This window comes from Lacerta agilis, chromosome 5, assembly GCF_009819535.1.
Source record: "Lacerta agilis isolate rLacAgi1 chromosome 5, rLacAgi1.pri, whole genome shotgun sequence".
Lineage (NCBI taxonomy): Eukaryota > Metazoa > Chordata > Lepidosauria > Squamata > Lacertidae > Lacerta > Lacerta agilis.
The window spans coordinates 55,114,025-55,140,584 of NC_046316.1; the positions used below are offsets into that span (position 1 = coordinate 55,114,025).

At 47.7% G+C, this 26,560-nt stretch overlaps 1 protein-coding gene across 1 annotated transcript; it reads left to right on the forward strand.

Moving 5' to 3' along the window:
• The first annotated feature begins 2,352 nt into the window (after positions 1 to 2,352).
• On the forward strand, positions 2,353 to 25,530 carry UBTD1 (ubiquitin domain containing 1). The gene is made up of 3 exons (XM_033149881.1): positions 2,353 to 2,857; positions 22,377 to 22,604; positions 24,413 to 25,530. The coding sequence occupies exons 1-3, from the start codon at positions 2,788 to 2,790 to the stop codon at positions 24,796 to 24,798; spliced, it is 684 nt and encodes a 227-aa protein (XP_033005772.1). The 5' UTR covers positions 2,353 to 2,787; the 3' UTR covers positions 24,799 to 25,530.
• Positions 25,531 to 26,560: the final 1,030 nt, after the last annotated feature.

Below are 26,560 nucleotides of genomic sequence, written 5' to 3' on the forward strand. Positions count from 1 at the left end.
ATCTTTCAGAAGTCTGCTGTCTTTGCTGGTTATCATTTTGTACTTTTGTTATACAATTCAACTTTCAATGCTATATCTGATTATGGATTGTTATTATCTGTTTTCTGGTCTTTGACAGTAATAAAGATATTTGATTTGATTTGCTGGTCATCATTGCCACCTTCATAAAGAAGTCTCATCTCCAGTGCTAAAGAATGAACAATTACTGTACATTTCCAGTACAGTACATTTAACGCTTACAGTGTGCAAATGGTTAGGTTATTTTTCAGTAGGATAAATATGCACATCTAATCTTTTTCCCCTGAGCAAAGGTCAGAGAAAGCTTGCCCTCTGAACTAATAGAAAGCACCAACACTAATGTTGTCTCTGCATTTACAAAAAACTAATTAATTTTCTCAGGCCTTTGTTGGCTATTTATATATGTCGGTTTTATTTTAAAGTTATGTCTGCCCTGGCCTATCAACTGCTGCTTTATTTTATATTGTAATGTATTTTTCATGTATTTTTTAAAAAATACACACCATCTTGTGGTTTCAAATTAAAAGCAGCATGTAAAGATTTTAAATAAATAAGGACATTTGTTGCTTTTAAAATACATTATCCTTTTCTACAACAAAACAGTGCTGATGCAAATGTATTCTGCATCAGGGCAACACTGTATTCCTATAGTTATGATGGTGCTATGATTTAAGTACTCAAGTTTTCAAAAAGCAAAACTCTGCATTCTCTTTTTTGTTTCTTTTTAGTATCTGGATTAGCAAAGTTTTCTCTCTCTTGCTTCAACATCATAGCAGTTATAAGGCACTGGTGGCAGTTGGGGTGAGAAGCATGTTAATTGTGTACTTCAACTGAGGTACACACAACTATCTAAACCACACACACACAACTCACACATACTCCAGAAAGGTCATTAAGTCCAAAAGGTCTAAAATTACCTAGCTGCACCACTCACCAACGCAGCATCACCTTCAAAGGAAGAGTTATGAGATAAGAGATATAATGGCAGAAGTAGGATAGGTATGACATATCCAACACTCTTGATGGGACTAACAGCCTGAAAAAGCCACACCTGGATTTGAATGTGTGTGACCCCATTTGGGGTTGGCCAGAATGGTAATTGACACCAGAAGATCAGAACAAAATCCTGAACTTGCCATGTCCTCTCTTCATAGCATCCAGCATTATGATGTAACCATGGTCAAAACAAAATAAAAAATAAGAAAATTCCTTCCAGTAGCACCTTAGAGACCAACTAAGTTTGTTCTTGGTATTATGAGCTTTTGTGTGCATGCACACTTCTTCAGCTAACTACCTGTATATGTAACCATGGTCAGCTTTCCCAGTGGACACCTCTGCCGCACTAAGGTGGCTTCCCAGTGATAATCAAGGACTAAGACTGACAGGTCTGAGAGAGTATTAGTTCTATCATAACCCCTCAAAATCAGATACACAGAACCTCTCCCCCGCCAGGCTGTAGCTATCTAAATTGTTCAACTAATACTAAATTATCGTTAATATGTACATCAATACAACACACTGCTTTACAGAGTAATAAAAGTAAAGGTGCACTCTTGACTGAAGTATTTCCCCAGCCCCATCATAGTAAATAGGGGACTGAGGGCTGAAAAGCTTCATGAAAAAGGCAGGTCTTTTTAAAACAAAAACAGCGGAGGGACTGGAAGGAAGGAAGGTGACTCCCTTTCATGTTTTGAAAGGGAGTCTTATGCATGCAGGGCAAAGGCAAGGCTCTTCCACTGCCCATAGGGTAGACTGCCATGTCAAGTCTTGCTAAATCCAACTCCATTTCAGTACAACATCGCCTGTTACAGATTATTGCTGGGCAAACCAGCTCCCCTGCAAGGTAACAGGACTTGGGGATGCCAACCCCAGGAGGGCCATCCGACTGCTCTGGCATTTGTTGGCATATAAAGAGCCAGCCTTTGCAAATTATTATTATTATTATTATTAATTTCATTTCTATGCTGCTTTATATTTTTAAGAAAAATCTCAAAGCGGTTTACAGAATATTAAAACATCAATAAAACAATCTGGAGAAAGTCAAATATAGAGTACACAGTCAAAGCAACATAATTATCAGAAAACTAAAATATTATCCTAAAGGTTTCAAAATAAAACATTACAAATCTGGCTGCCCTAAATTGGGCCTGGAAGTCGCGCCTCGTGAGAGTTCTAGGAGGCGACTGAGGAGCAAGTGAGCGGGTGGCGACGGCTAGCAGCCGTGCGCTACGAGCCCAGGCCAGCTCCCGCTGCTCCCGCTGTCGGGGGCGCTCGCCCTGCTCGCTTTCTCCCGCCCCCGCCCCCGCCCCCTGCAGAGTGGTAGCCCGGGTCACGGACGATCCTCTTCCTGGGGCTGGCAGAGAGAGGGCGGAGTGGAGGCCGGGCTCCTGCCGCCGAGTCACATGCTCACCTGGAGAAGGAGGAGGAGCGCGAAGTGTCTCCCAGGGCCGGGGGATCCTCCCCGGCTCAGATCCCCAGCTCTTCGTGGAGTAGCGGCTGCGGCAGCGGCGGCGGCGGCAGACATTGGAGCCGCTGGGCCGGCCTGGGCTGGATCCAACCTGAGAGGGCAGCAGACCTTAATCGGCGCCTCCCGTTCCGCAAGACTCCAAAGCCCCGTCTGGAGGGAGGCGGAGGCGGCAGCCGCGCCGCACAAAGTTTGCGTGCTCGTCCGGAGGGCGGATTGGGGATCCGGCCCCATGCGGAGCGGCAGAGCCCGGAGCCGGGCTCAGGCGGGTAGATCCATCGCAATCGCAGCCTGGGGTTGTCGCCATGGGCAGCTGCGTGGGGAGGCAACACCGAGAGCGGCCGACCACCCCGGGGCACCCGCGCAAGCGAGCAGGTGAGCGCCGCCGGTCAGGCACCCTCTCGGTGCCGTGGCAGACGGAACGGGCAAGGGAATCTGGGCCGCTGGAAACACAACCGGGCTTGGGCCCCTGCAGACACTCCCCTGGGGGCTCTTTGCTGGAGAATTAACTTGTTTCAGATCCTCCACTCCCAACTCCCACCATAATCGGGCACCGAGACCACTGCCAAGACTGGGAATAGGGTACCACTCTGTGATTGTCTTGAGTGGGCATCTGATGATCTTTCAGGATTGGGCCCGGATAAGGGCATAGGGGAGCGGACGGTAGTCTATGTGCTTCCCCTCCTGTTAGCGATGGGAAGATTCGGTTTGGGGGATTTTTAAATGACCTGGATCTACTGGGTGGTCTGTACTTCCTCGGAGGAGCGTGTGGGATGTGTGTTGGTAAATGTATTGGTGGGTTAAGGCTCCCTGGAGCAATCTGGGTTTCTACTGATCCCTTAACTCCGTGTTTAGGAAGAGTGTGTGGGATGTCCCAGAAACTCGCCTACCGGATTTATGTAAGAGCCAGTCCCGCCCGTCTCACCAGATGGGTTGGAAGTGCAAACTACTGTTTCCCCACTGGCTCAGAAGTACAAGTTTGGGCTTGGGGCTGCTCTGAGGTCAGTGGGCTGCCACCTCAGGTTTCAAATCAGAGTAATTTTATTTATTATTACAGATTTACTAAAAGCACTTTTATGCAGCTTTATGTGCTGTTGCGGAAACAAGTAGTGCACAAATAGTAATAAGATGCATTGTAAGCCATACAAAAATAAAAGAGCAATATAAAATCCAGATGATACAGTGTGCAAACTTGTCCTGCAAACCATCATCAGGTACTCTGGTCCATGTGTGAGCTCCAGGACAGACACCTTCACAGCATGTGCTAAAGCCACATTTGCTGCTAGAGAGATTGCAGCCTTCTCTAAACCTAGGTGCAGAAATCCATGGTCATTTCCAGGTTCAAGGGCCCTCCCTGCTAAGTCTTCTGCAAAATGATAAGAATTGAGCTAGCTTAGGCTTTGCTGCCTGAGTCTGTGCATGTGACCCTGTGTGGTGTGTGCCCATGTGCGCAAGACCTGCCCTGACTTTTCTTAGTCCAGGTCAGTCAAGAGCACAATTGGTTCCCACCCCAGACGGCTCAGATCAGTCTCACTCTGCTGGAGCTGCATTAGTTGGATCAATAGCAGAAACCGCTTTAACCCAACAAGCTCATCAGCAGTATTTGGCATCGGCGGCTGTGCACACACACACTGATGCAGAGTTTCTGGAGACAGAACAGTCGACTTCTCAGCAAGAGAGAGGCCTTTGTGGACATGAGAGCATCTAAGGTACAGTCTCTGTGTATGGCTGTTGATTATGGTTTTTCATAAACTTGCAGATTATTGGTGGTGCTAGAGCCCTGATTTAAAACCATGCGCTTGCACTGCCTAAAGTGATAGGCGACACCTCCTCACATGCTTCCTATAAATGGGTATTTTGGGAGGTGTTGTTTAGGGGCTCCCAGGCAGCCACTCTGCGGTTGCTACTCTGATTTCACAAAGAATTGTGTCCTGAGGTGTCCCTACATGAAGCAGTGAGACTGGATTTAACTTTGCTGAGCCCTGCATATACACCGAGACCGGAACCCACCAGCAGCACACACTGTCTGCGCTGATCTATAGCCCATGGTTGTCTGAACAGGGTATGCATCTCTGCATGTTCCCCCTGGAGAACTTGACCCACTCTAATAGAGATTGGGTTAATAGGACTCCTTGGCAGAAACCCTGAAATGCTTTGGCACCATAGTGGCTATTTCAAGGTTCATACTTGACACCCTGCTTTATATGATACTTGAAGTGCTCACTTCATGCCTTGGGTATAGGAAGCTGTTGTCTATGAAAGCACAATAAGCTAGTCTTGAAAGTGCCATGGCACTATATATATATATATATATATATATATATATATACACACACACACACACATACACACATATCAGTGCTACTGACCTAAATGCTTCCAACTACACTTCTGGAATTTATTTCTTGGAAGACCTGAGCATGTACTTTAAAACCAAAAGTAAACACTTGGCACAGTTTGTAAGCCTTTCTTGGCAAATCGCTCTGGGCAGGAATGCCTAGCTTGTGCTTGTGGGGAGCACTGGCTGGAATCTCTATTGCTGTTGGGCTGGGTTGTGAGAAACAGGAAACACTAGCTTCCTTGTAGAGCTCATGTTTTGCATGTAGAAGGTCCCAGGATCAATCCCTGCTATCTCCACAAAGAGCTGGGAAAGCCCTCTGCATGAAATCCTGGAGAACATCTGACAGTAAGTGTAGACAATAGTGAACTTGATGGAGCAGTGCCTTGACTTAATACTTAGCTCCATGCTGGGAAAAGGATTTAAGATTTTGTTAGTCTAATATCTTATTCAGCAGGGAGCTGGCACCAGGAAGCAGTGTATCTGGAAGAAGTGTATCTGGGAAAGGATACACTTTTCAAAAATAATAAAGTTTACCCTAATGCATTTAGTCCTTTTATTTAACTGTTTTTGCAAGCATGTCGGACTCCTGCTTTTGTTGGGCTGCAGTCCTACACACTCTTACCAGGGAGTAATCCATACTGAGCACACATTGGGACTTGCTTTGAAGCGAAAATGCACAGAATTGTGATCGTTAGGGAGCAGGCTATCTATCTCCCTGCTGCAGAAATCTTGAGCTGCTCTGAGGCTTTGTGGTGGTGTTTACCTTAAGTGCTTATGAAAAGTTGGGCTGGCACTGCTGGTGATGTATTGCTGGCATTTTGCAAACGCAGGCAGTGTGAGCGCAGCTGAGTCTTCAAGAAACAGCAAAAACATGTCCCTGATCTACTCATCCAAGAGTGTGAACTGGAAACTGTGCAGTCAAGTGCAGTGCAAGCGTTTTGGCTGATGGGATCTGCTGAGTTCTGGACTAAGCAAGTGTGGAGTTTAAAAATATTTGGGGGTGTGAGACCAACAAAGGGAAGCTCTTACAGAAGGACTCTTCTTTCACTAGAGAAAAATAAAAGGAAAAAGCCCTGATTGGGTTAAGGGCATTGAAGATCCCATGGAACTATGGAAATAATTTTGAGTACTGATACCATTGCTGAACTCCAGCACAAGAATGACTTTTTGTCTCCAATTGTGACATAGTGTCAACTTAAAATGCTATTATCTTGGCTTCCGGTCCTAAATTATGGGTCCGTTACTGTAAGTCAGTCACTGCACTTCATCCCAACAGTGGGCTGGGTGGAGTGATACTTCAGTTTCCCTATCCCAACTCTCTGAGGCTCAGGATGTTTTGGACACTATGTTCTTGCAGCTTCAGGGTTGTTTCTTGTGTCTGCATGCATGGGTAAACATAATACTGTATGTAAATTGCTAACACATGGACCTGCTTTACTGATAGGCCTACGAAATCCCATGATGGTTTGGGAATTCTGGTTTTCACAGGTCTTTTTGATGAGTCAGGCCCATATGTAACCAATTTACACATTCGATTTGCCCATGCATGCACATGACGTCACTGAAATGATTCCTACATATGCCACACAAATGTAGCGTGTGAACCTATCCTGGAAGAAACTCATCAGCTGGTTTGGGTGTTGTGCAATGTGCAGTCGCCTGGCATGCTTCTTTCTCCGAGTACACCCTATCATAATCAGAAACTGGCCCCACCAAGGGACTGCAGGACTGACTCATGCCTTTGCTCTGCTCATGCAGCCACGGATTGCAACTGCCTGCGTGTTGCTCCCTGCAATAATTACTGTTTTGTAGGAGGCAGAGAAAGGGAAACAGGAAATGGGGAGGGCTGGGTAAGTGGGTTGAGAGCAACACTTGCAAGTTACACCTTCCCAAAGAGGAGGCTGACTGCATCTGATCCATAAAGAACAAGCAGGGGGGTTGGATATCATATGTAGAGGGAGAGGGGACTTCAGAGAATCATAGGGCTGGAGGAGAGATGGGCTTATATGCCATCGGGTCTAATCCCTGCTTGAAGACCCCACCACCACCACCACCTTCCTTGATGAGAATTATTCCTTCTGTCACCACAAGCGTATTGTTGTTGAATCTCTTTTTGCTGGCCCCTGCTTGCCCTGCCTCTGTTGATGTTATTGACTGATTTGCTTTGATGCTGTAGGTAGGCAGGGAGTTGACCTGTGTGGTCTGGGAGGTCATACCTGCCATGGCAGCCATTGGCTTAGCTACTCTGATGTCACAATGAGGCTTGCCTGGCTTGATTGTTTGCCGAGGCCTTGGAATCTGTTCAGTTCTGTGGACTGCAAGCATCCTACGTGAAACCGAACTGCTTTTCTGTGGCGAGATGGTCTTACACATGATACCATGTGGGTTCTGAGTCAGATCTGTTGAGCCATCTTGGGGCTTTTGAGAAAGAGGGACGTAGTTTCTAAGGTAAGGGAAAGCTAGAATGTTAAATACATGTGATTGACTCTCGTGTGACCGCTTATATGTGTGGTGCCGGGAAATAATTAAATCGTTCAATTCAAACTTGGAAATGGTGGGAGAGAGCTGGAGAGTCCTCGTGGCTCATGAGGAGACCCTCCCTGGAGCCTGAAAAGGACGACAGTGAAGGCGGAGGAAGCCCCAATGAGACTGGAGGTGCAGTGGGGCTTTGTTTACACTTCTCAACCTCCCCACCTAACAGCTGGTGTGTGGAGTAGTGCAGCAGCAGCTGCTTTCCGCATGTCTTCCAGCCTCCTACTGGTCCCAGAGTTTCAATTCTAGTTGTGGATATTTCTGGTATGGATTGAAGAAAAAGTGGCAGAGAGGGTGTTTATGCGATTTCACTTCTGCACACGAGGGCCCAGAACGTAACCCCCACATAAGTGAGGGGGATGACTGTACTGAACTATGCTATGGTGGTACAGTGTTTTAGAATAAATGGCACTGTAATGACCCTACCAGCCCTGCTGGGGTAGGACAATGGATTAGTAGACTGGGAAGTTTTTCCAAACTGGCTGAAATTATGATATTGGTACCAACATAGTGTGAGCTGACCAATGTGTTCTGATAGGGCCCAGCCCCTAGGTAAGCAGGTATTCTGGATTACTGTCTGCCTTTTTCATTTGTGTGATTAAATTCCCTGTTTTGGATTGAGCTTTGGTTTGGACTTACTGCCTGGTTCAGTTGAAGGATGGGTGCAGGCCTATGATCCTGGTTACCTTTGTGTCCCACAGGTCAGATTTTAACCCCTTGGTTATTTAGTGGAAGTCCCACTCTGTCTGTCTCTATTACTACAAGAGCATCTTGCAAAGTTGGAAGCTGTGCGTCGCCCACCCTCTTTCTTCTTTGGCATGCTTCAGGTTTTCAGTAAGCTAGTCCTGTTACCTGCATGCAACAGTTCCTCTGGCAGGCTTTAATCTGTGCCCAGCCCCCAGCTCCCAGGCCTGATTGTTTGCTTAGCTCAGAAGGTGTTGCCCAGATGCCTCCCTGCAAAGCAGCCTAGGCAGGAATTCACACCTGGGAGCCTAAGTTTACACTTACTGCTGCTTGAGGGTGTGGCATCGCCATTGGCCTTCAGAACCATCAGAGAACAGATGTGCACAGGCTGTAAGTTTAAAGGGGCAGATATAGGGTATCTTATTGCAATGCCCCCTGCCTTGTGATTCATTCCTGTCCTGCTGCATCCTCACTGTTGGTGAAAGACAAGATTGCCTGCAGCTGAGCCCGTTCTGTGTTGACCAGATCAAAATAGGACAGGATTTCTGCACCTTTAATAGTTGTGTAGAGGAGGAAATTTTGATGGCTACAGCTTGTCACATTGCAGAGCTGAGAGAAACTGCACCCAGTAGAATTCTCCTTTCTGCTCAACTGTTTTGGGGCCATATCCTGAGCTGCGTTTGGTTAGCCTAGCTGACTCACAAAGCTGGGGTCCTTATTTCCTGACAGGCTGGCGCGCCACTGCCTGTTCATTGCGTTCGTAACCCTCCCCTCTTCTGCACCATGTGGTGCCTCCCCAGAGTGCAGAGTGAAGTGGCACAGGAAGAGCAGTGCCAACATGACTTCAGTTAATGTGGCTTTTTCAGCAGACTTCTTTCTTTCTTTCTTTCTTTCTTTCTTTCTTTCTTCTGCTATTTGGGCCCTGGAGTCAGTTTTGCGAGGCTGGTGCTGAGAGACTGCTCTGGCTTTGCCCAGTCAAAACTGCAATACAGTTCTCAGGGAAAGAAATGCCCTTTGTGACATAACCCAGCATGGCTCGTAAGAACATAACTAGAGCCTGCTAGATCAGGCCAACAGTCCATCCAGCGTCCTGTTCTCACACTGGTCAAACAGATCACTGTGGGAAACACACAAGCAAGACCCGAGCACACCAGCACCCTGCCCACCTGCAGTTCCCAACAACTGGTATTCAGAGACTTGCTGCTTCTGGCAAAGGAGGTGCTACCTAGTTACTGTGGCTAGTAGCCATCAATTTGCCGTCTCCTCCATGAATTTGTCTAATCTTTTAAAACCATCCAAGTTGCTGACCATCGCTGCCTCCTGCGGGAATGAGTTCCACCGTTTAACTGTGTGCTGCTTGAAGAAGTACTTTCTCTTATCTGTCCTGAATCTTTCAATATTAATTGTATGCCAATGAGTTCTAGTGTTGTGAGAGAGGGTGGAAAAAAATTTCTCCATCCACCTTCTCCACACTGTGCATAATTCTATGTCGCCTCCCACATACCTTTCTCTAAACAAAAAGTTCTGGATGGCCTCAAAAACAAAAACCAAAAAAACCCTTGGATGATCCTTCAGCCAACTCTGACATTTTCCAGCACCATGTAACATAATTCAGTGGGCAGGACTTTCCTTGGCTAATGTATCATGCATTTACCAATCCTGGTGGTGGTTCCCTTCAGAAAATGCTGATCCCTTCTGTTTTCTTGCAGAATGCCTCTTTTGTGCACAGGCAGTTTGTCATCCAAGGGTTCATGCAGGGCAGAAGGGAGAAAGAGAGTGGGCACAGCTGTGTCTGAAGGGCATGTCCAGGCAAGAAACGACGGAGCAGTGTTAACACAATGCATGGGAGCATCTTGCTTCCAGCAACACAAAAAACAAAATGCTTATGCCCTATGTGTATCCCCTTCTGTGACCACAGGTGCTACGTTTATGCTGTGTTGTCCCCAAATGACTTCTGGATGTGCCGTATTCCAGCCTCCTCTGTTCCTGTCAGGGTGCTTATTAATGTGTGTTGCTAAGGAGCTGTGCCTACCCACTGGCAGATTCCCGATGTTGGGCAGTTGAGGAGTTGTGATTTACTGCATTCACACAAAACAGACAACACTTGTAGGGAGAGATATTCGGGATCTTGAGGCTTAGTCGTCATCTTCTGCATACCTGGTTCTCTGCCTTGTCCTGGCAGGAACTCTTTCGTACCCAACTCATTTCCGTATTTGCCACAGGTGGTTTTATGAGGTTCCTAAATCATCCCTCGCTCTCCGTCTTTCTCTGTGAAACCTCCTCGCCGGGGCCTAACAGTCTGTTACTGATTGCAGGCTGCACACCAGTCTTCAAGTCTATTGGCCTTTCTCCCTGCCTTCTGCTTTTGGTGCAGGAATTGCTCTCGTTTCCTTCCTATGCTACGTGAGGGCACACATGAAGCATTTTGAAAACAGTAGCGTACTATATGGAAACCATTGCCGTTATGCATATTTCCAGCTCATGAATATCAAGGGCTCAAGAATGGCAGGAGGATTAACGTTCAATGTGTGTTATCACATGCAGACTACCTTCATAAGGATGTAATAAGATGCCTGCTAAGTCAGACCTAAGGCATCTTTAGCCCAGCATCCTGTTTCCCACACTGGCCAACCAGGTGCTTATGGGAAGGAATCCCACAAGAAGGACATGAGAACAATAGTCCTTTCCCACTGTCGTTTCCCCGCAACTGGTGTTCAGAGGAACCAGAAGCACTATATCCTGGTGTAGCAAGCAGCCATCACGACTGGTAGACTGTGAGAAGAAGCCATTAATTTATTAACACTCCTTTTAAAGATTTTCAGCTAGTAACCATCACCACAAGCATCAGGAAACTAGATTCAGGTAGGTAGCCATGTTGGTCTGACGCAGTCGAAGTAAAACTAATAAATAAATAAAAAATTGTCCAGTAGCACCTTACAGACCAACTAAGTTTGTTCTGGTATAAGCTTTCGTGTGCATGCATATCGTGTGCATTGGTATCTGTGCATTGGTATTTTGTGTGCATTGGTAACTGAAGTGTGCATTCACATGAAAGCTTATACCAGAACAAACTTAGTTGGTCTGTAAGGTGCTACTGGACAATTTTTTATTTATTTTTTATTTTTACTCTGGAAACTAGAGTTTCCTAGGTTCTGCCAGTGGCATCCACAAGGGATCCTAACATTGGCTTTGAGGGTTTTGGCAATGATACATGGTACACCCTGAAGCAGTAGAGAGCATGTTGCATGATAATGGCCCACTGGGCTGAGGATCATAGCTGTCAACTTTTCCCTTTCCTTGCGAGGAATCCTATTCGGAATAAGGGGATTTCCTTTTTAAAAAGGGAAAAGTTGACAGCTATGCTGAGGATAAATCCTGAGCTCGGCCTTGCCTGTCCTCTCCTTGCTTCCTGTCCTGCCCATATCTTTGTGGCCTTGGTGTTAAACAGCTGGTTCCTATTCTGTGCTGTCACCTTCCTGATTCAGATATTTCAGCTGGATCCAGCATGTGTACATTCCCTTTAATAGTTTGCTCTTGCTTCTGGGTACTTGGTTTCCAAAGGAATTAAGAATAACATGTTCCTATATTGAAGCAGACACCACCTGACTCAGGAGAGGCAATGGCAGGAAGACCATCATAAGGTGCCTTGTGTTGTTCAGACTGGCTACATGGTTCCTTCTTTTTTCAGCTTGCCTGATTTAGAATGAGATTTATATCCCACATTGCCAATGCTCAGTTTCAGAGGGGTAGTCAGGTCAGTCTATATTGCAGCAAAAGCACCAAAGAGTCCTTTTTGTGACTGTTGCCTGCATATTTGGTAAGAGTCTGCCTCAGTTTTGTGTATTTTATGGTTACAATAGCAGGTACATGACTATTTAAATATTTTCTGACCCAAGATCCTTAGTCCAACAGACCACAAACATTCATTTCTTCCCAGTGACTTTTGTTTCTTGATTCACCTGCACAGAGGAAGACTTTTAAAACAGTGTGTGTGTGTGTGTGTGTGTGTGTGTGTGTGTTCGTGTCCCCAGCATGAACTTAGTGTGGCTTGTCTCTTTCCTGTGTGCCATTTTCACACAGAGATCCCATAAATCTAATATAATGGTTGTCTTGATAAACGATCAAATGTTTTAATTCTTCTTTGTGAGGCTAGCATAGGAGAGTCACTTTATCAAGTCGTGAGCTGTTCCTTCCTGTCTCAAAAAGGTAGCTGAAGTCATTTTTTAAATGCCATGGTAAAACCAGTCTAGCAACTTGAAACCTGACTTCCCCTCACCCACATAGGAACACCTTGCTTCTGTAGTCAGCTACTGAACCTTTCTCTAATGATTAGAGTCCATTGCTTCCTAAGACAGTCCTAAAGCCTAATTCTTCATGTACTGTATACGTTTTACATTTGGCTCCCTCCATCCCACAGTCTTTGGGGTCACACCCTCCCATAATCTGAGTAACGTTAGACATGCCATCATTTGTTTTGTGCTAACAGGATGAACCATTTTAACATCATACCCCCCAAGTAACCCAGAAATCAACATGTTTTCTTTGTAGCGTGTAATTATGTCCCTAATTTTGCTCTTGTTTGCCACGGAGATGACTGGGCCAGGTGCAAACATAAGTCCGGGGTTCTCTAGGTATAAAGCAGGACTGTCAGGCTTGAGGGTGCTGAGTTAGAAACATGGCAGATTGGAGATCTGATTCCCTTCTGGCATGTTGCAAACACAGTGCATATGCTGCCTGTACAGGTGAGCTCCCGACTGTAGAGCTAGAGATTGTGTTTCTGGGGAATAAAGAAGAAAGTGCATTGAAGTGGCGATCAGGGGCTTAGGTTAGGCTTGGCAGAGCAGGAGGGGATCACAGACCATTGTTCTCTGGAGAGGGAGACAGCTGGCTTGCAGGATGCTGGAGAGAGGGAGGCAGCCCATCCCTATTTAAGCTGGAGAGAGGGAAGTTTGGGGTGGAATGGGGGGTGGGTACAGACTCAGGTCAACATGTGATAATGTGTCACTTATCTGAAAACACCTGATCAGAGTTGGTGCGAAGGGTGTGTGTGTGCGTGTGCGTGTGCGTGTGTGTGTGTGTGTGTGTGTGTGCGTGCAGTCAGTGCCCTCCTGCCTTGGTGAAGGAGCCCCAGTTCCTTTGAGACTTGATAGTGATAGACAAGCAGGCTCTGCTGTGGGGAATAGAAGCTTATTACAGGGCAGAGAGAGAGAATCTGACCCACTGCTGGCAATTTCAGTTATCAGCTTGGCGAACTTGATCTTTCCACACTGCACAAGTGCTGGCTGGGCCTAGCAACGTCCTTAGTCTTCTTTAAAAATGTGGTTAGTTTTGCAGTACAACAGGTTCTGCAGAGTGACAATTCCTTAGCATGTTTTGTAAACCTGTTGTCTGTTGATCTCCTCGGATGCCTCCCAGCTCTTATGGTTATGATTATGAGATAATAATAGTTGCCTCCACAGGGCTGATTGCAAGTGGAAGTTAGGTAATGGGGGGAGGGGCAGATCTTGTTGTCTCTTCACCTGGGTTTGAAAAGGACCCGAATATTTCATTAAAGAAAACCAATAAATGGCTGCTGGCACAGATGGGATGATGCTTTTCCTGAGAGTCCCTAGGTTCCCAAGAAGTTGCGGGTGGTGCCTATGCACTTCTGCTGGAAATGGTGATGAAATATTTGGCTGGCTGGATCCATAACCTGATACAATAAGGCTTTGGATACACTCCTCTCTGTAATGTTGCTGCAACAGCCATGACTCAGTGGTAGAGCACTTGTTTTGCATGTTAGAAAGTCCCAGGTTCAATTCCCTGGCATCTCCACACAGGGCTGGGTTTGTTCTCTGTCTTAAACCCTGGACAGTCAGCAGACAATGCTGAGCTTGATGGTCCAGTAGTGTGACACTGTGTAAGGCAGCCGTTTCCTGTGTCCTTGTGCCTTCTAGGAGAAGACACCCCAGGTGGGATATTTTCTCCCCAGACTCATCAAATCTGGTACTTAGAGAAAGGAGGAAGGGGATTTCACACCACACCTTCCACACATAACTGCAGTGTCAGGAATGAGTGGTCCGTCTTGAGCTATTGTGGGATTTTGGGGGAGCAAAAACCTACATAACACAAAAGGAACATCTTGCAGCAGGGTAAGGTGTCTAGAACCTGTGGCTGAACTGGCTTGACTTTGGTGGCAGCATCATTAAATAGCAGCAGCTTGGCACTTGCTACCTAAGGTTGGTAGTGGCTGCTGCTCACGACTTCCCTCTCTGCTTTCTGATCATGGATTCAGAGGCTGAAAGCAGCTGTTTGAGACAGATTCCTGTGCACCTTCTGCCTGGTTCTTGAGCTGTCATGAAAGACAAAGCAGGGGTCCTGGTTTTGGAAGTAAACTGGATATCTCCTAGCTCCTTCTCTGAATCAGAGAAGGGCAGACCCAACCTTTCTTAACGTGGAAGCTCCTTCCAATAGGGACCACAAAGCTGCCTATCACTTTAAGAGCTTGGAGAAAGCAAGAGAGCCTGTGCCAGGCAGTGACAGTGCTTCCTGGGCAGGGGGACCATTGCTGCACATTCTCACTGCCTTCTGTCTTTTAAAGTAGCAGGCAGAATGGCCAGAGTTGTTCTGATTAGTGTCTGATTGGCAGGTAGACCTAGAAGCTGTCTCAGGGTTGTCCAATGGGGACCCAGCCTCCTCTGAAAGCAGCCTTTGTACCTCTTCAGTCAAAGACCACTTGCTCTCTGTGCTGAGTTGCCTGGAGCCAAAGGAATGGTGTCTCTTGTCTATCGAGGTGGCTGCTGCCTGCCTCTTCCTCTGCCTACTACAGTACTGAGCTAATTGTTCCCAACCTAATCTCCTTGAGAAGCTTAACTTAGCTGGGGGCTGGGAGAAGCCAGGAGACTCTACCTATGGCCTGGTAATGCCAGCAGCTTGCTGTGGAAAGCAGGTGGCCAAAATAAGTTCTGATTTTGCAGTGCAAGTAGAAGTTATTTCCCTTTGCCTCCTGTATTACAAGGTGCATAAAGGGAACTGTTTGCCCTTGGGATTCAATTAACTCCAGCAGGGGGCCTTGCTAGCTCCCCCATCCTTCATTGCAGAAGTTGTCTGCTAAAGATGCCACATAACTCATTTTAAACAGGCCTGACCTGTTTTTACTTGCCATCTGTCCAGGTTTTTGTTTTAATTCAGCTTTAATGCTGGGCACCAGGCCATTAAAAAGCAATTTACGCATTAAAATGGCGCAACTACAATAGTTCATATGCAAATAAGCCACAGCTCGTTTTGACTGTGTAAATGTGGGAAGTGGGAACCCTATTGCCAGGCCTGCCTCATGTGCTCCTCCTGCTCTTCTAACCAAAAGTATCCTGGTCCCTTAGTCGTGATGGCAACACCCCCCCCCCTTTCCGATCCGGGGGGCAGCCATAAAAGGTTGCTGCCACCTGTAAGCTATCGGTGGAGCCATCCTCAATGATGCAATGGCCATGTTTGGAGACAAGGGAAGGGCCGCCCAAGTTTGGGACTTGACTTGTCTCTTGCTTTTTCCAGCTTTGTTCTCTCTTTCTGAGAACATGTCTTGCCCCTGGCTTTTCTCTTCATCTACCCACCCTAATTAGACTTAAACCTGAAGCACAAGCTTCTTATACAGCTGAATTGAAGCTAAATCCCCTTGCAGAGCCAGCCTGGGCAGGGTCAGCTCAGGAAGCTGGCCTTCTGCTTCCTCCACACAGAGAGCGCTGAGCAATGCACCTCTGTGAAATGCATGAGGGGCAAGTGGTGTGGGGAGGCATCCCCTCTGTGCGCCCCTTGAATCTGGAGGGCATTTTCCAGGGGGATGAAAGGACCACAACAGCATTTGGGGCAGGGCGAGAAGAATTATTGTCTGGGAAAACGATGTTTACTCTGTGTGCCTATGATTTCATCTTGCTTGCACTCATGGAATCCGTCACAGAATTTGGCACCCATAAATTCTCCATTTTCCTTTTAAAACCACACATCTGTTGCTGTTATGGCTGTGAACAAAGGCTGGGACACGTGGGCAGTGTTGGGCAAATTCCTCGACGCCAGAGGACCCTGTGCAAGACTTCCGGCTTCAGGGGCGGGTGTGGGGAACAGGGACAGGAAGGTGTTTGGGTCTTTCCTTGGATGTGTTCTCCCTTGCGTCTGACCATTCCCCAGATCAACTCATTTGAACGTTTCGATCTTGGAAGCAGAAGACAGTATGCGCACACACAAAAAAAGCAAAATACGTGCATATTTTGCACGATTTCCATAATTTATTCAGGTCACCGAATTTGAACCTCCTTGGTGCAGAAATATACACAGCCCTCATTGTTCGTCTTTCCTCCCAAGTACCAAGGAGAGGTTGTTGCGAGATAAGAGTCAAACAATATTGCATTGATTTTTCCAAAACAATTAGTCTCTATGATCTCTTCTGCTGCAGATAGTGACCCCACAACCCATGAGCAGCTGCTCCATAAAACTTACTTCCTGGCAACCTAGTGGTGATAGTTACAGATTCTGTGCTGTGGTGGTTTTGGAGTGGGTGGGAGGAGTCAGCTGGGAATGAGATGGGAGCAGAGAGTCAGTATTTGACTTTGTTCCAATGGGATCCATGCAGGACATGCTGCCTTTGGAAACTGCTAACGTGGCACGTTTATCCAGGATGGAAGGGGGTAGCTTTTACTTTCCCAGCTATTTAGTGGTCTTATGAATATTGCATGAGAATTACGGGATCCTAAGAAGGGAAATGGCTCTATATTTCACTCCCTGTTCCTTGGGAGCCCAGGGTAGTGGCTAGCTGTCCATTCTGGGATTCAAGGGCAGCCATTTCCCCCAGCAGTGTGTGTGACTTTCGGACCTGTTCGAGGGTTGTTATTGGCTAGCAAACTCCGTACAGGTTTTATTTCTGCAAATGGTACTGAAGCACTGCTCTTTCTCAATGCTCCCATTAAACTGCAGCTACTTACCCCAATCGATGTCTTCCTGGCCATCTCTAGTACCCCTAGAGATTGTGGCTGGTTAATTGCTTACATCCTGGCGGCAGATATTCCAGTCACCGCATCTCGTGGGGTTGGGCTGGATCAGAATGCTTGCTTCCCGCACATCTCCCCCTCTCCCTCCACTTTCTCCAGACTGAACATTGCAAGGAGGCTGAAATCTACAGTGAAAGGGACACCAAAGTCTACAGCAAGCGGCAGCATTCTGAGGGCTGCTTGGGAAGCAGAGGAAGCTTTGCAGTGAAATCAAAACTTTGTTCCATCTGGCTCAGAATTACCGAGGCTGATTAGCAGTGACTCTCCAGGATTTGAGGGCCAAACTGCACATGGCACTGAATGCGTCACTTGGAATCGTGTCAGGGTTGTTATTGTTTATTTAATATTGGTGCAGGGCCCTAGTTTTCATCAGGACCACAGTGCAAGGGGTGGGGAGGTTGAACCCAGTTAACACACACACACACACACACACACACACACCACTGTTGTTAGCCTAGTAACAACCAAGGGTTGGGGGGGGGGGTTCATTGGGGATGTGGGGAGGGAAGGAGCCTTCTTGCACTTTACAGCCCTGATAAAAATCAAGCCTCCTTGTGCCTGCTTTTAAAAAAAACAACCACCACAAAGTGTTTCCAAGTGATGCATTTGGCATCACATGTAGTTTGGCCCTTTGACAAGGAATGTTTCCCAGCCCTTCCTGCAGATGCCAGGAGCTGAACCTGGGACCTCCTGCAGGAAAAGCATGGGCTCTGCAACTTGAGCTGCAGCTCTTCTGAGGTCCTGTGCCAAAGAAAACCTCAGGAGACCTTGCTCAGGGCTGCCCTCTGGTTGTATCTAAGATCCGTTTCCTGCTGCTTCATGGGACCCATTATGGATATGACGTCTGACTGTTCACCCATGAGTGTAAGACTCCTAAGGACGTGCAAGGCAGGCCTGCTCAGTTGGATCTTGTATTGTGCTCAGCCTTTGACCCCTGGTCTTATTTGTCATACATAAACTTTGGTCTCCGGCAGTTTGGGACTACAACTCCCATCACCCCTAGCTAGCAGGATGATGGGAGTTGTAGTCCAAAACAGCTTGCAACCCAAGTTTGGGAAACCCTGATATTCACTATTGCAGGCACGAGGAACATAGGATACTGTCTTACACTCAGTCAGACAAATGGTTTACACAGCTTCGTATTGCCTTGTTTGTTTGTACTTTGCCCACCTGACTGGGTTTCCCCAGCCACTCTGGGTGGCTTCCAAAATATGTATAAAAACATGGTAAGACATTAAACCTTAAACAGCTTCACTATACAAGGCTGCCTTCAGATGTCTTCTAAAGTTTATATAGTTACTCATCTCCTTGACATCTGATGGGAGGGTGCTCCACAGGGTCTACCCTGGCTGGCCATGGCTCTCTGGGTTTTTAGGCAGGGGTCTAACCTGGCCCTACCTGGAGATACCAGGAATCAAACCCAGAACCTTCAGCATGCAAAGCAGATGCTCTACCGCTGAGCCAAGGTCTTTCTTTCCCTGTAGAACCTTTGGCTCTCCAGATTTTGCTGAACTACAGCTCCCATCAGCCCCAGCAAGCGTGGTCAATGACCAGGGAAGATGGGCCTTGTGAAACATCTGGAGGGCCAAAGGTTCCCCATATCTGCCCACCTGAAAAGATGTTTTTACGATTCAGGAGGCAGCCTCTTGCTTGGATTATCTGTCAGACCATCGTGGGGTGTTTGAGGTGCTCTGTCTCCCTTCACTGCCAGCCCCCCCCCCCCCGCCCATTGAATACCTACCAGGCTTCTTGTTTCAAGACCAGTTGGCAAGCAGTATTTTGAACAAATGCAAGGGACTCAGCAGGCATGTAAGAACAGCTGCCCTGTGCGAGAGAGGAAGGAGAGGGAGGCAAGCAAAGCCTTCACATCACAGGCCTCTTGCTGCATCAGCCAGACTGGGCCTTCCCTCACCACAGCTGCCCATGAGCCCCAACGGCCTTGTGGTGGAGAAGCAAAGGTAGATGCCATCACAGAACTGCTCCTGGATTAACATCTCCCCCATTAAAGCATTTATAACCCTCTTTTTTCTCCAAGGAGCTCAAGGTTCTCCTCCCCCTCCACAACAACCCTGTGAGGTAGGTTAAGCAGAGAGGCAGTGACTGGCCCAAAGTCACCCAGTGAACTTCCTGGCCAAGTAGGGATATGAACCCAGATCTCCCAAGTCTTAGTCTGACACTCTAACCCAGCCTTTCTCAACCTTGGGTCCCTGGGTGTTCTTGTACCACAACTCCTATCATCCTGAGCACTGGCCGTGCTGGCTAGGAATGATGGGAGTTGTAGTCCAACAACATCCAGGGAACTAAGGTTGAGAAAGGCTGCTCTAACCACTACACCACACTGACTTAAAAATAAAAATCAGCATTTTAAAATTCTGCATTTTTTAAACTGTTCCCCTCTCCTTTTCTCACCCTCCTGCCCTGCCTCACTCCATTCTCTCATGTGCCCACTGTAGCAACTGTAGCCAACAAGGTGGGTGCAAATATAATGACAACAACAACAACTACTACTACTACTACTACTACTACTACTCTGAGGCATGCTTGAGTTGGGGACTTTGTCTGAATGCACTGCCATGTGACAGATTGTCATGTGACATGGCATTTTTAAAGGTTCTCTCTATATTTCCCTCATACTCTGGAGCACAGAACATGACTCACAATTCCATCTCTCCCCCCACTAATTACGCTCTTAATGTTAGTGCTCCTTGGCCCCATCATTATACTCAGTGGCGGGTGACATTCACTGGGTTGTTTTGCAGAGCGCCAGTTATATCCTGAGTCTCCAGTGTAGTATTCTTATTTGTGGTTTCTGTTTAGACCCACCCTTGGGCTATGTGCCTCTGCTCATGAGAGCTATGGAAGTCTGTAGAGCAGGGGATTCCCAAACAGTGGTCCATGGTCTGCAAGCTTCATTCAGGGGGCTCACGGTGTGTCTGTGGATTTGGGCTGGAGACAGGAGCTGGCCCACCCATCACATAAAACATTGGCATTGATTTTTAATTGTATCTTATTGCTTTTTTATTGCAGTGGTTCCCAATTAGATACCGGTAAGTACTGCAGGCCCCCTGTATTTCAAAAGCCAAGCCATGGACCCCCTACTTTTAAAAATGTTGGCATCTCTATGGTAGTTTTTGTTACATGAATGGTGCCATGGATCCCCTGGGTGGGTTACGAACCACCAACTGGGAATCACTGCTTTATTGCATTATCCTTTGAATTCTATGGAATTCTAATTGAAATACCGTCGACTTGCAACTTACGTGCATTTAACTTGTGCAATCCCAGCTTTAAGTGGTTGGCTCCCAAAAGGCAGGGGGGCAGCAGAATCAGGGGGGGGGAACCTTTGGCAACCCGCACAGCACTTTGGGAGAGCCGTTCAGAGGTGCAGGGAGAATGCTGTGCTGTGCAATTTATTGTTTTAAAATGTTGTTTTGACTATGCACAATTTATGCGCTATCCCCCAGAATGTAACTCCCGCATAAATTGAGAGTCAACTGTGCAATAAAATGCTTTGTATAAGAGATTAACCTTCAACATTGCACTGTTATCCTCCATCAGTGTAACCATTTCTGGATAATCTTCCCTCTCTTCCTCCTTCCTCTGATTCTCCAGAGCAGATTTAGGGGAGGTGCAGGGGGCCTGTGGAAGGAGGAAGGAAACCCCCATCATGCTCGTGGGATCATTTGCAATTTGGGCTAGAGGGTTGTATTCAACTAAGTCTTACTCAAAGTTGAGCCACTGAAATGAATGAACCTACCGTAAGTTAGTCATGTCCATTAACTTCAGTGTGTCTGCTGTGAGTAGGACTAGTATTGAATGCAACCCCAAAGAAGCAATAAAAACCATACAGCACCTAGCACAGCACATTTGCTGCAACAGGCGAAAATAATAATTTAAGTGCTGTGCCACGACCCTCAGCAATTTCGAAGTGGTCTCTGGGGGGACATAAGATGAGCCTTCCGGATCAGACCAATGGCTCTTCTAGTCTAGCATCCTGTTTTCACAGTGGCCAAACAGATGCCTGTGGGAAGCCTGCAAGATGGACTGTTCCAGAAAATGAGCTGAGGAAAGGATGTGCCTGCCTCTCGGAACATGCTGCAAGGGGTGTAGCAAACACCTTCCTGTGTAGCCCAGAACATACCTAACAATTTCACATCTAGCCCAGTAATTAAGCTCATAATATTGGTATTGTTTGCCACACCATTATACCCAATAGTAGGTTGCAATCCCCGTATTATTTTGCAGAGCAACTGTTATGACCTTCCTGAGCTTGGCTATGTTTGTTAATATCTGACATGGCATTAGCTTTTTGTGCCAAATCGTCTCAAAAGGTGGCTCATGTTTAGTTTGTTATTCTGTACACACACACCAAGACTATCCACACAATGCTGCTTTTGCAGGTTCTCTCTTCTTTATAGATGTACGTTCTTGCAAATCTTTCCTGTGTTATGCTCCATATGTATCCTATTAAATTGAATCGGTTTGTGTTCTCGGCACAGATCTGCGGTGTATTGAGAGCCAAAAGAAAGCTTGTCCTCTCCTCTGTGGGGCTTTTAGCCCCCTCCAATTCTATACTCAATTAAAAGAAAATGTTTCATAGCCTTCTCTGTTTAATGCCGAGTTATTATTTCTCGAGACAGCTTTCCACTCAAATTGTGAGGCTCCCTGCTTTGTATTAGCTGTTCCTCAACTTGGTTGCGTGCACAGTTTTCGGATGACACATTTAGAAAATATTTGGAAGGCCAAAACAAAAGCTAAGATGGAGAATACAAGATTTTGTGCAGAGATAAAAAAATGAAGGAAATGTGCCTATTCGGAGTGGGAGATTGAGGAGAGACATGGGAAGTATTGAAATGTTCCCCTTTTAAATCACTGTTAAGAAAAACGAATTTCCTTTAGAAGGGAGGTATAGGGGTGTTTGTCGGCAGATATGCACCCGCTGGCTTTGCTTTGGGGTGCCTCGTGGATCCTGCACCTGGTAAAGGAGCAGGACTTGAATAAGATGTTCAAGAATCCATGCCACGATTAGGAAGAGAACCCTGATGAACTGAACTCTTCCTTTGCCAGCCTTGCAACTCACCAGACTCCAGCTCCCTGGCTTATTCTCTGGCTAATTCCTTGTGCTATAAATACTGCCTGGGGTGACAAACTCCCTAAGGCTCCGGTCAGGGCGGTGGCCGCACAGGGAAGCTCTGCCGGCGGCTACGTGACTCGTGCCAGGCTGTGAAAAGGGTGGGCCAACGGCTGGCAGAGGAAAGAGTCTGGCTAGGGTGAATCTCTAGCTTTGGGACCCCCCATTTGAAGCCTCCCTCTCCCTCTGTAGGTCGCAATGAACCTTTGAAGAAAGACCGTCCCAAGTGGAAGAGCGACTACCCCATGACCGATGGGCAGCTGCGGAGCAAACGGGACGAGTTCTGGGACACGGCGCCGGCCTTCGAGGGCCGCAAGGAGATCTGGGATGCTCTCAAGGCTGCTGCCTATGCAGTGGAGGCGAATGACCACGGGCTAGCACAGGCCATCATTGACGGTGCTGGAGTGACCTTGCCCCACGGTATGTGATGCGGGACGGGAAGGGGGCAAGAGAAGAAACAGCCTTATCTCTTGCCAGAGGTAGAAATCACGCCCTGTGCTGTGAGCATAAAATGGGAACTTCTATCCAGGCAAAAATCGTAAAGCAGGAATAGGCAATCGGTGCTCTTCTCCATGTTCGTTAGACTGCAATCCCATAATCCTTGCATGACTGTTGGCCATGTTGGCTGGGCTGATAGGAACTGGAAGCTGGTGGGCCAGAGATTCTCCCACCCCTGTCTTAGGGCCTGAAATCCCTGTTTGAACCCATTGCCTGCTTGCCACAATACAAGCACACATGCGCACATGCTAACCCAAGATAGCAGCAAATGTGTGTTTATCACCATGCATATTATACAGGTTAGACACACACAGAAGTAATAATTGGCCATGCCTCATTGCTACTTGTTGCCACTGTGAGAAATGTGTTTACTGCCACAAAATATATGAAGTGTCCTCAGAGCTGGTACTTCCAGGAGTCCTGAGCTCTTTTGACCCCTTCTATACACATTTGTTTAGCTGGGACCCAGGTGGCGCTGTGGGTTAAACCACAGCCTAGGGCTTGCTGATCAGAAGGTCGGCGGTTCGGAAGGTCGGTGGTTCGAATCCCTGCGATGGGGTGAGCTCCTGTTGCTCGGTCCCAGCTCCTGCCCACCTAGCAGTTCGAAAGCACGTCAAAGTGCAAGTAGATAAATAGGTACCGCTCCGGCGGGAAGGTAAACGGCATTTCTGTGCACTGCTCTGGTTCACCAGAAGCGGCTTTGTCATGCTGGCCACATTACCCGAAAGCTGTATGCCAGCTCCCTTGGCCAGTAACGCGAGATGAGCACCGCAACCCCAGAGTCGGACATGACTGGACCTAATGGTCAGGGGTCCCTTTACCTTTATACACATTTGTTTCTGGAATAAGGACAACATTCTCCCAAGACCTGAACAAACTGAGACAGCTTTGCACTCTAACTGCCACTTCACCTTCAGGAGGAAAGAGAAAAAGTGCAAACTTCATCCCTGTTACCCTGTGTTTGTCTCCCTATGGATGAAGCGTTTGTTTGTTTGTTTGTTTGTTTGTTTGTTTGTTAACATTATTAACTCTTCCTCCCAATGGGGCAAACATCAAAATGTTAAAACAATACAATCTTAAAAACAAAAATCACACATGTACAACTTTTTGAAACAATTTAAAACTGTCTAAACACATTTAAAAGCAGTCACATACCCTCACAGTTACCAAAGAGAAGGCCCTGCCATGGGTCAAAACACCAACAGGGCAGCAGCCAGAGTTGGTATGACCAACAGGGCCTCACCTGCCAATCATAGGGCCTGGGGTGCTTAATGTTGCGGGATATGCTCCTTTAAATACTTGGTTCCCAAGCCATTTAGGGCTTTGTACACCAGCACTTACATCTTGAATTGGGCTCAGTAACTTGCTGGCAGCTCACTGGCAGCTGGGGTGTGATAGGTGGCTGGGTAAGGTTGTTTGGTTAGAGAGTTGGACTAGGACCTGGGTTCAAATCCCCGCTTGGCCATGAGTTCACTGGGTGAGCTTGGGCCAGTCACTTCTCTCAGCCTAGCCTACCTCACAGGGTTGCTGTGCGGATTGAATGAGGAGGTGGAGAACCACGTGCGCCACCTTGAGCTCCTTGGAGAGAGAAAAGGGAAATATAAATAAATAAGGAGAGGAAATGGAAAGCTTGCATTTGGTTTGGTTTAGAATCGAGGGGAAGAGACTGGGTTCCGTTCCCCCTCTGTAAGCCTCTCACGCCCCCTGCTGGCGCTTTCTTTCTCCTGCAGGCTCCCTGACTGAGTGCTATGACGAATTGGGTAACCGCTACCAGCTTCCAGTCTACTGCCTGGCCCCCCCTGTCAACCTGATCATGGAGCGGAGCGAGGAGGAGGGCGTGGAGCCCCCCGAGCCAACGCCCAACACCCGGCGCGAATTCCCCCTCAAAGTCCGCCTCTCCACGGGCAAGGACCTGCGCCTGAGCGCCAGCATGACAGACACTATCGGGCAGCTGAAGAAGCAGCTGTATGCCCAGGAAGGACTGGAGCCCACCTGGCAGCGCTGGTTTTTCTCGGGCAAGCTCCTGACGGACAGGAGCCGCCTGCAGGAGACCAAGATCCAGAAGGACTTTGTCATCCAGGTCATCATCAACCAGCCGCCTGCGCCGAGGAACTGAGCTGGAGGCGGGTGGTGCGGCGCCCGGCCTTCAACCCAGGGACTGAGATTGCAGGAGGCTGCTCTTGCGTCTGGAGGGGGGGGCCAGCAGGTGGCGCCCTCGGAACCAGGGCCGGAAGATTCCCCAGTGGCCCCTGAGAAATTGCACACACTCACTCACTGCAAGAGGCAGCAGACTGAGTTGACAGCGCAGGTGGGCAACGTTGAAAGTGGTTTCTCCCCGTGGTTTGCCTCTCGGGGCCCTTTTGGGCCAGTTTTTTTTTAAAACTTCCCAGAACCCCAAGGATCGGACCTCCCCCCTCCCAAATCACCCAGGCTCTGGGCTCGGCTGGCACCGAAACACATGCCTCCCCCCTTCCCCTCTTGCTCAGCTCCAGTCCGGGCGGAGCTGCCTGCACTTGAACCTATATGACGGATTGTGGGCGCAGTCTCCTTCAGGGGCTGGGCACAGCTCTTGCCGCTTGGGCACTGAGAAGCTGGAGACCAAAGCGTCCCTGACATGAGGGACCAGGCTGGGCCCAGGGCTGCACTACGTGGGTCAGAAGACCCTGCCGGTTCTGGCTCCCCATTTCCAGGCCACTGAATGAGACCTTGGGTAATATTGAGGTTGGCCCTCTTTGCACAATTTCATGGGATGAGCCCAGCGAGGCAGCTGCTGCTCATCCTGGTTTTATGGGCAGCCCCTCAACCAGATAAGGTGCGATATGGGGGGGGGGGGATGGTTTGTATGTATAGGTATCAGTGTAATTTATCAATAAAAGCCTTTTCCAACTAGCCTGGAGCCTGATTTCAGCCGGGAACTTGCTTTTGGTGCCTTCACTTTCTGCAAGCATCGAATGACTTAAAGAACCAGGCTTATTATGAACTTGGTAAGCTGGATTTGCTTTTGAAGAAAGAGGTTGTCAGGCTGACCTTTGCAATGCAATGCCTGAGCATCTCCAGAAGGGCAATAGGCAATTTGCATGAGGCAAACCAGGTAGGAAAGGCTGTAGCTCAGTGGTAGAGCAATTGCCTTCATGTGGAAGGTCTCAAGATTAACCCCAAGTGGGGCTGGGAGGGATTACTTCCTGCAGCCCTGGAGAGCCTGTCAGTGTAGACAAGGCTAAGTGAAGTAGACCAATGGTCTGTCTCGGTATAAGGCAGCAAGTGAAGTAGACCAATGGTCTGTCTTGATATAAGGCAGCTTCCTGTCTCCCTAGGAACCTGGAACTCAAGTGAAATCCAAATTTCAATGTGGAACTAGAAGTTGCCTGGAGTAATGTGGCTGTTAACCAGAAGGTTGGTGGTTCAAGCCTACCCAGGGATAGCTGTGCACATGATTCCTGCATTGCAGGGAAGGGTTGGACTAGATGGCCCTCAGAGTCCCTTCCAACTTACAATTCTGTGATTCTGTGAACTACATAGTGACCACGATAACAAAAATGGGCTGATGCAACATGTGGGGGAACCCTCTGCAGATGAGAGGAATGGCTGCTTGTTTCCTCCTGTGCTTCTCCGTTCCAGGCCTTTTTCTTTCCTTCTTACCTTCAGCCGGTCTTGTTTCCCTTTTCACAGCCTGGCTGGAAAGGGGAGAAATAGACACTGCCTGCACAGAGGCATTTGCATAGAAGAGGACCAGGCAGCGAAGGTTTGTGCACCACTTGTGCCCTTAGCAAGGGGAGGGAAATGTGGGTTGGGAGCCCCCAGGCTCCCCTTGTAAGGTCTAGCTTGGCCTTCTGGCCCAAGTACTCTGGCCACATCTAGTCAAGAGGTTTTTGAGACGA

Coding starts and splice junctions, on each gene's coding strand:
- UBTD1 (XM_033149881.1), top strand. CDS start 2,788: ATGGGCAGCTGCGTGGGGAGGCAACACCGAGAGCGGCCGACCACCCCG. Junction 2,858..22,376: donor GCACCCGCGCAAGCGAGCAG/GTGAGCGCCGCC, acceptor CTCCCTCTGTAG/GTCGCAATGAACCTTTGAAG. Junction 22,605..24,412: donor TGGAGTGACCTTGCCCCACG/GTATGTGATGCG, acceptor TTTCTCCTGCAG/GCTCCCTGACTGAGTGCTAT.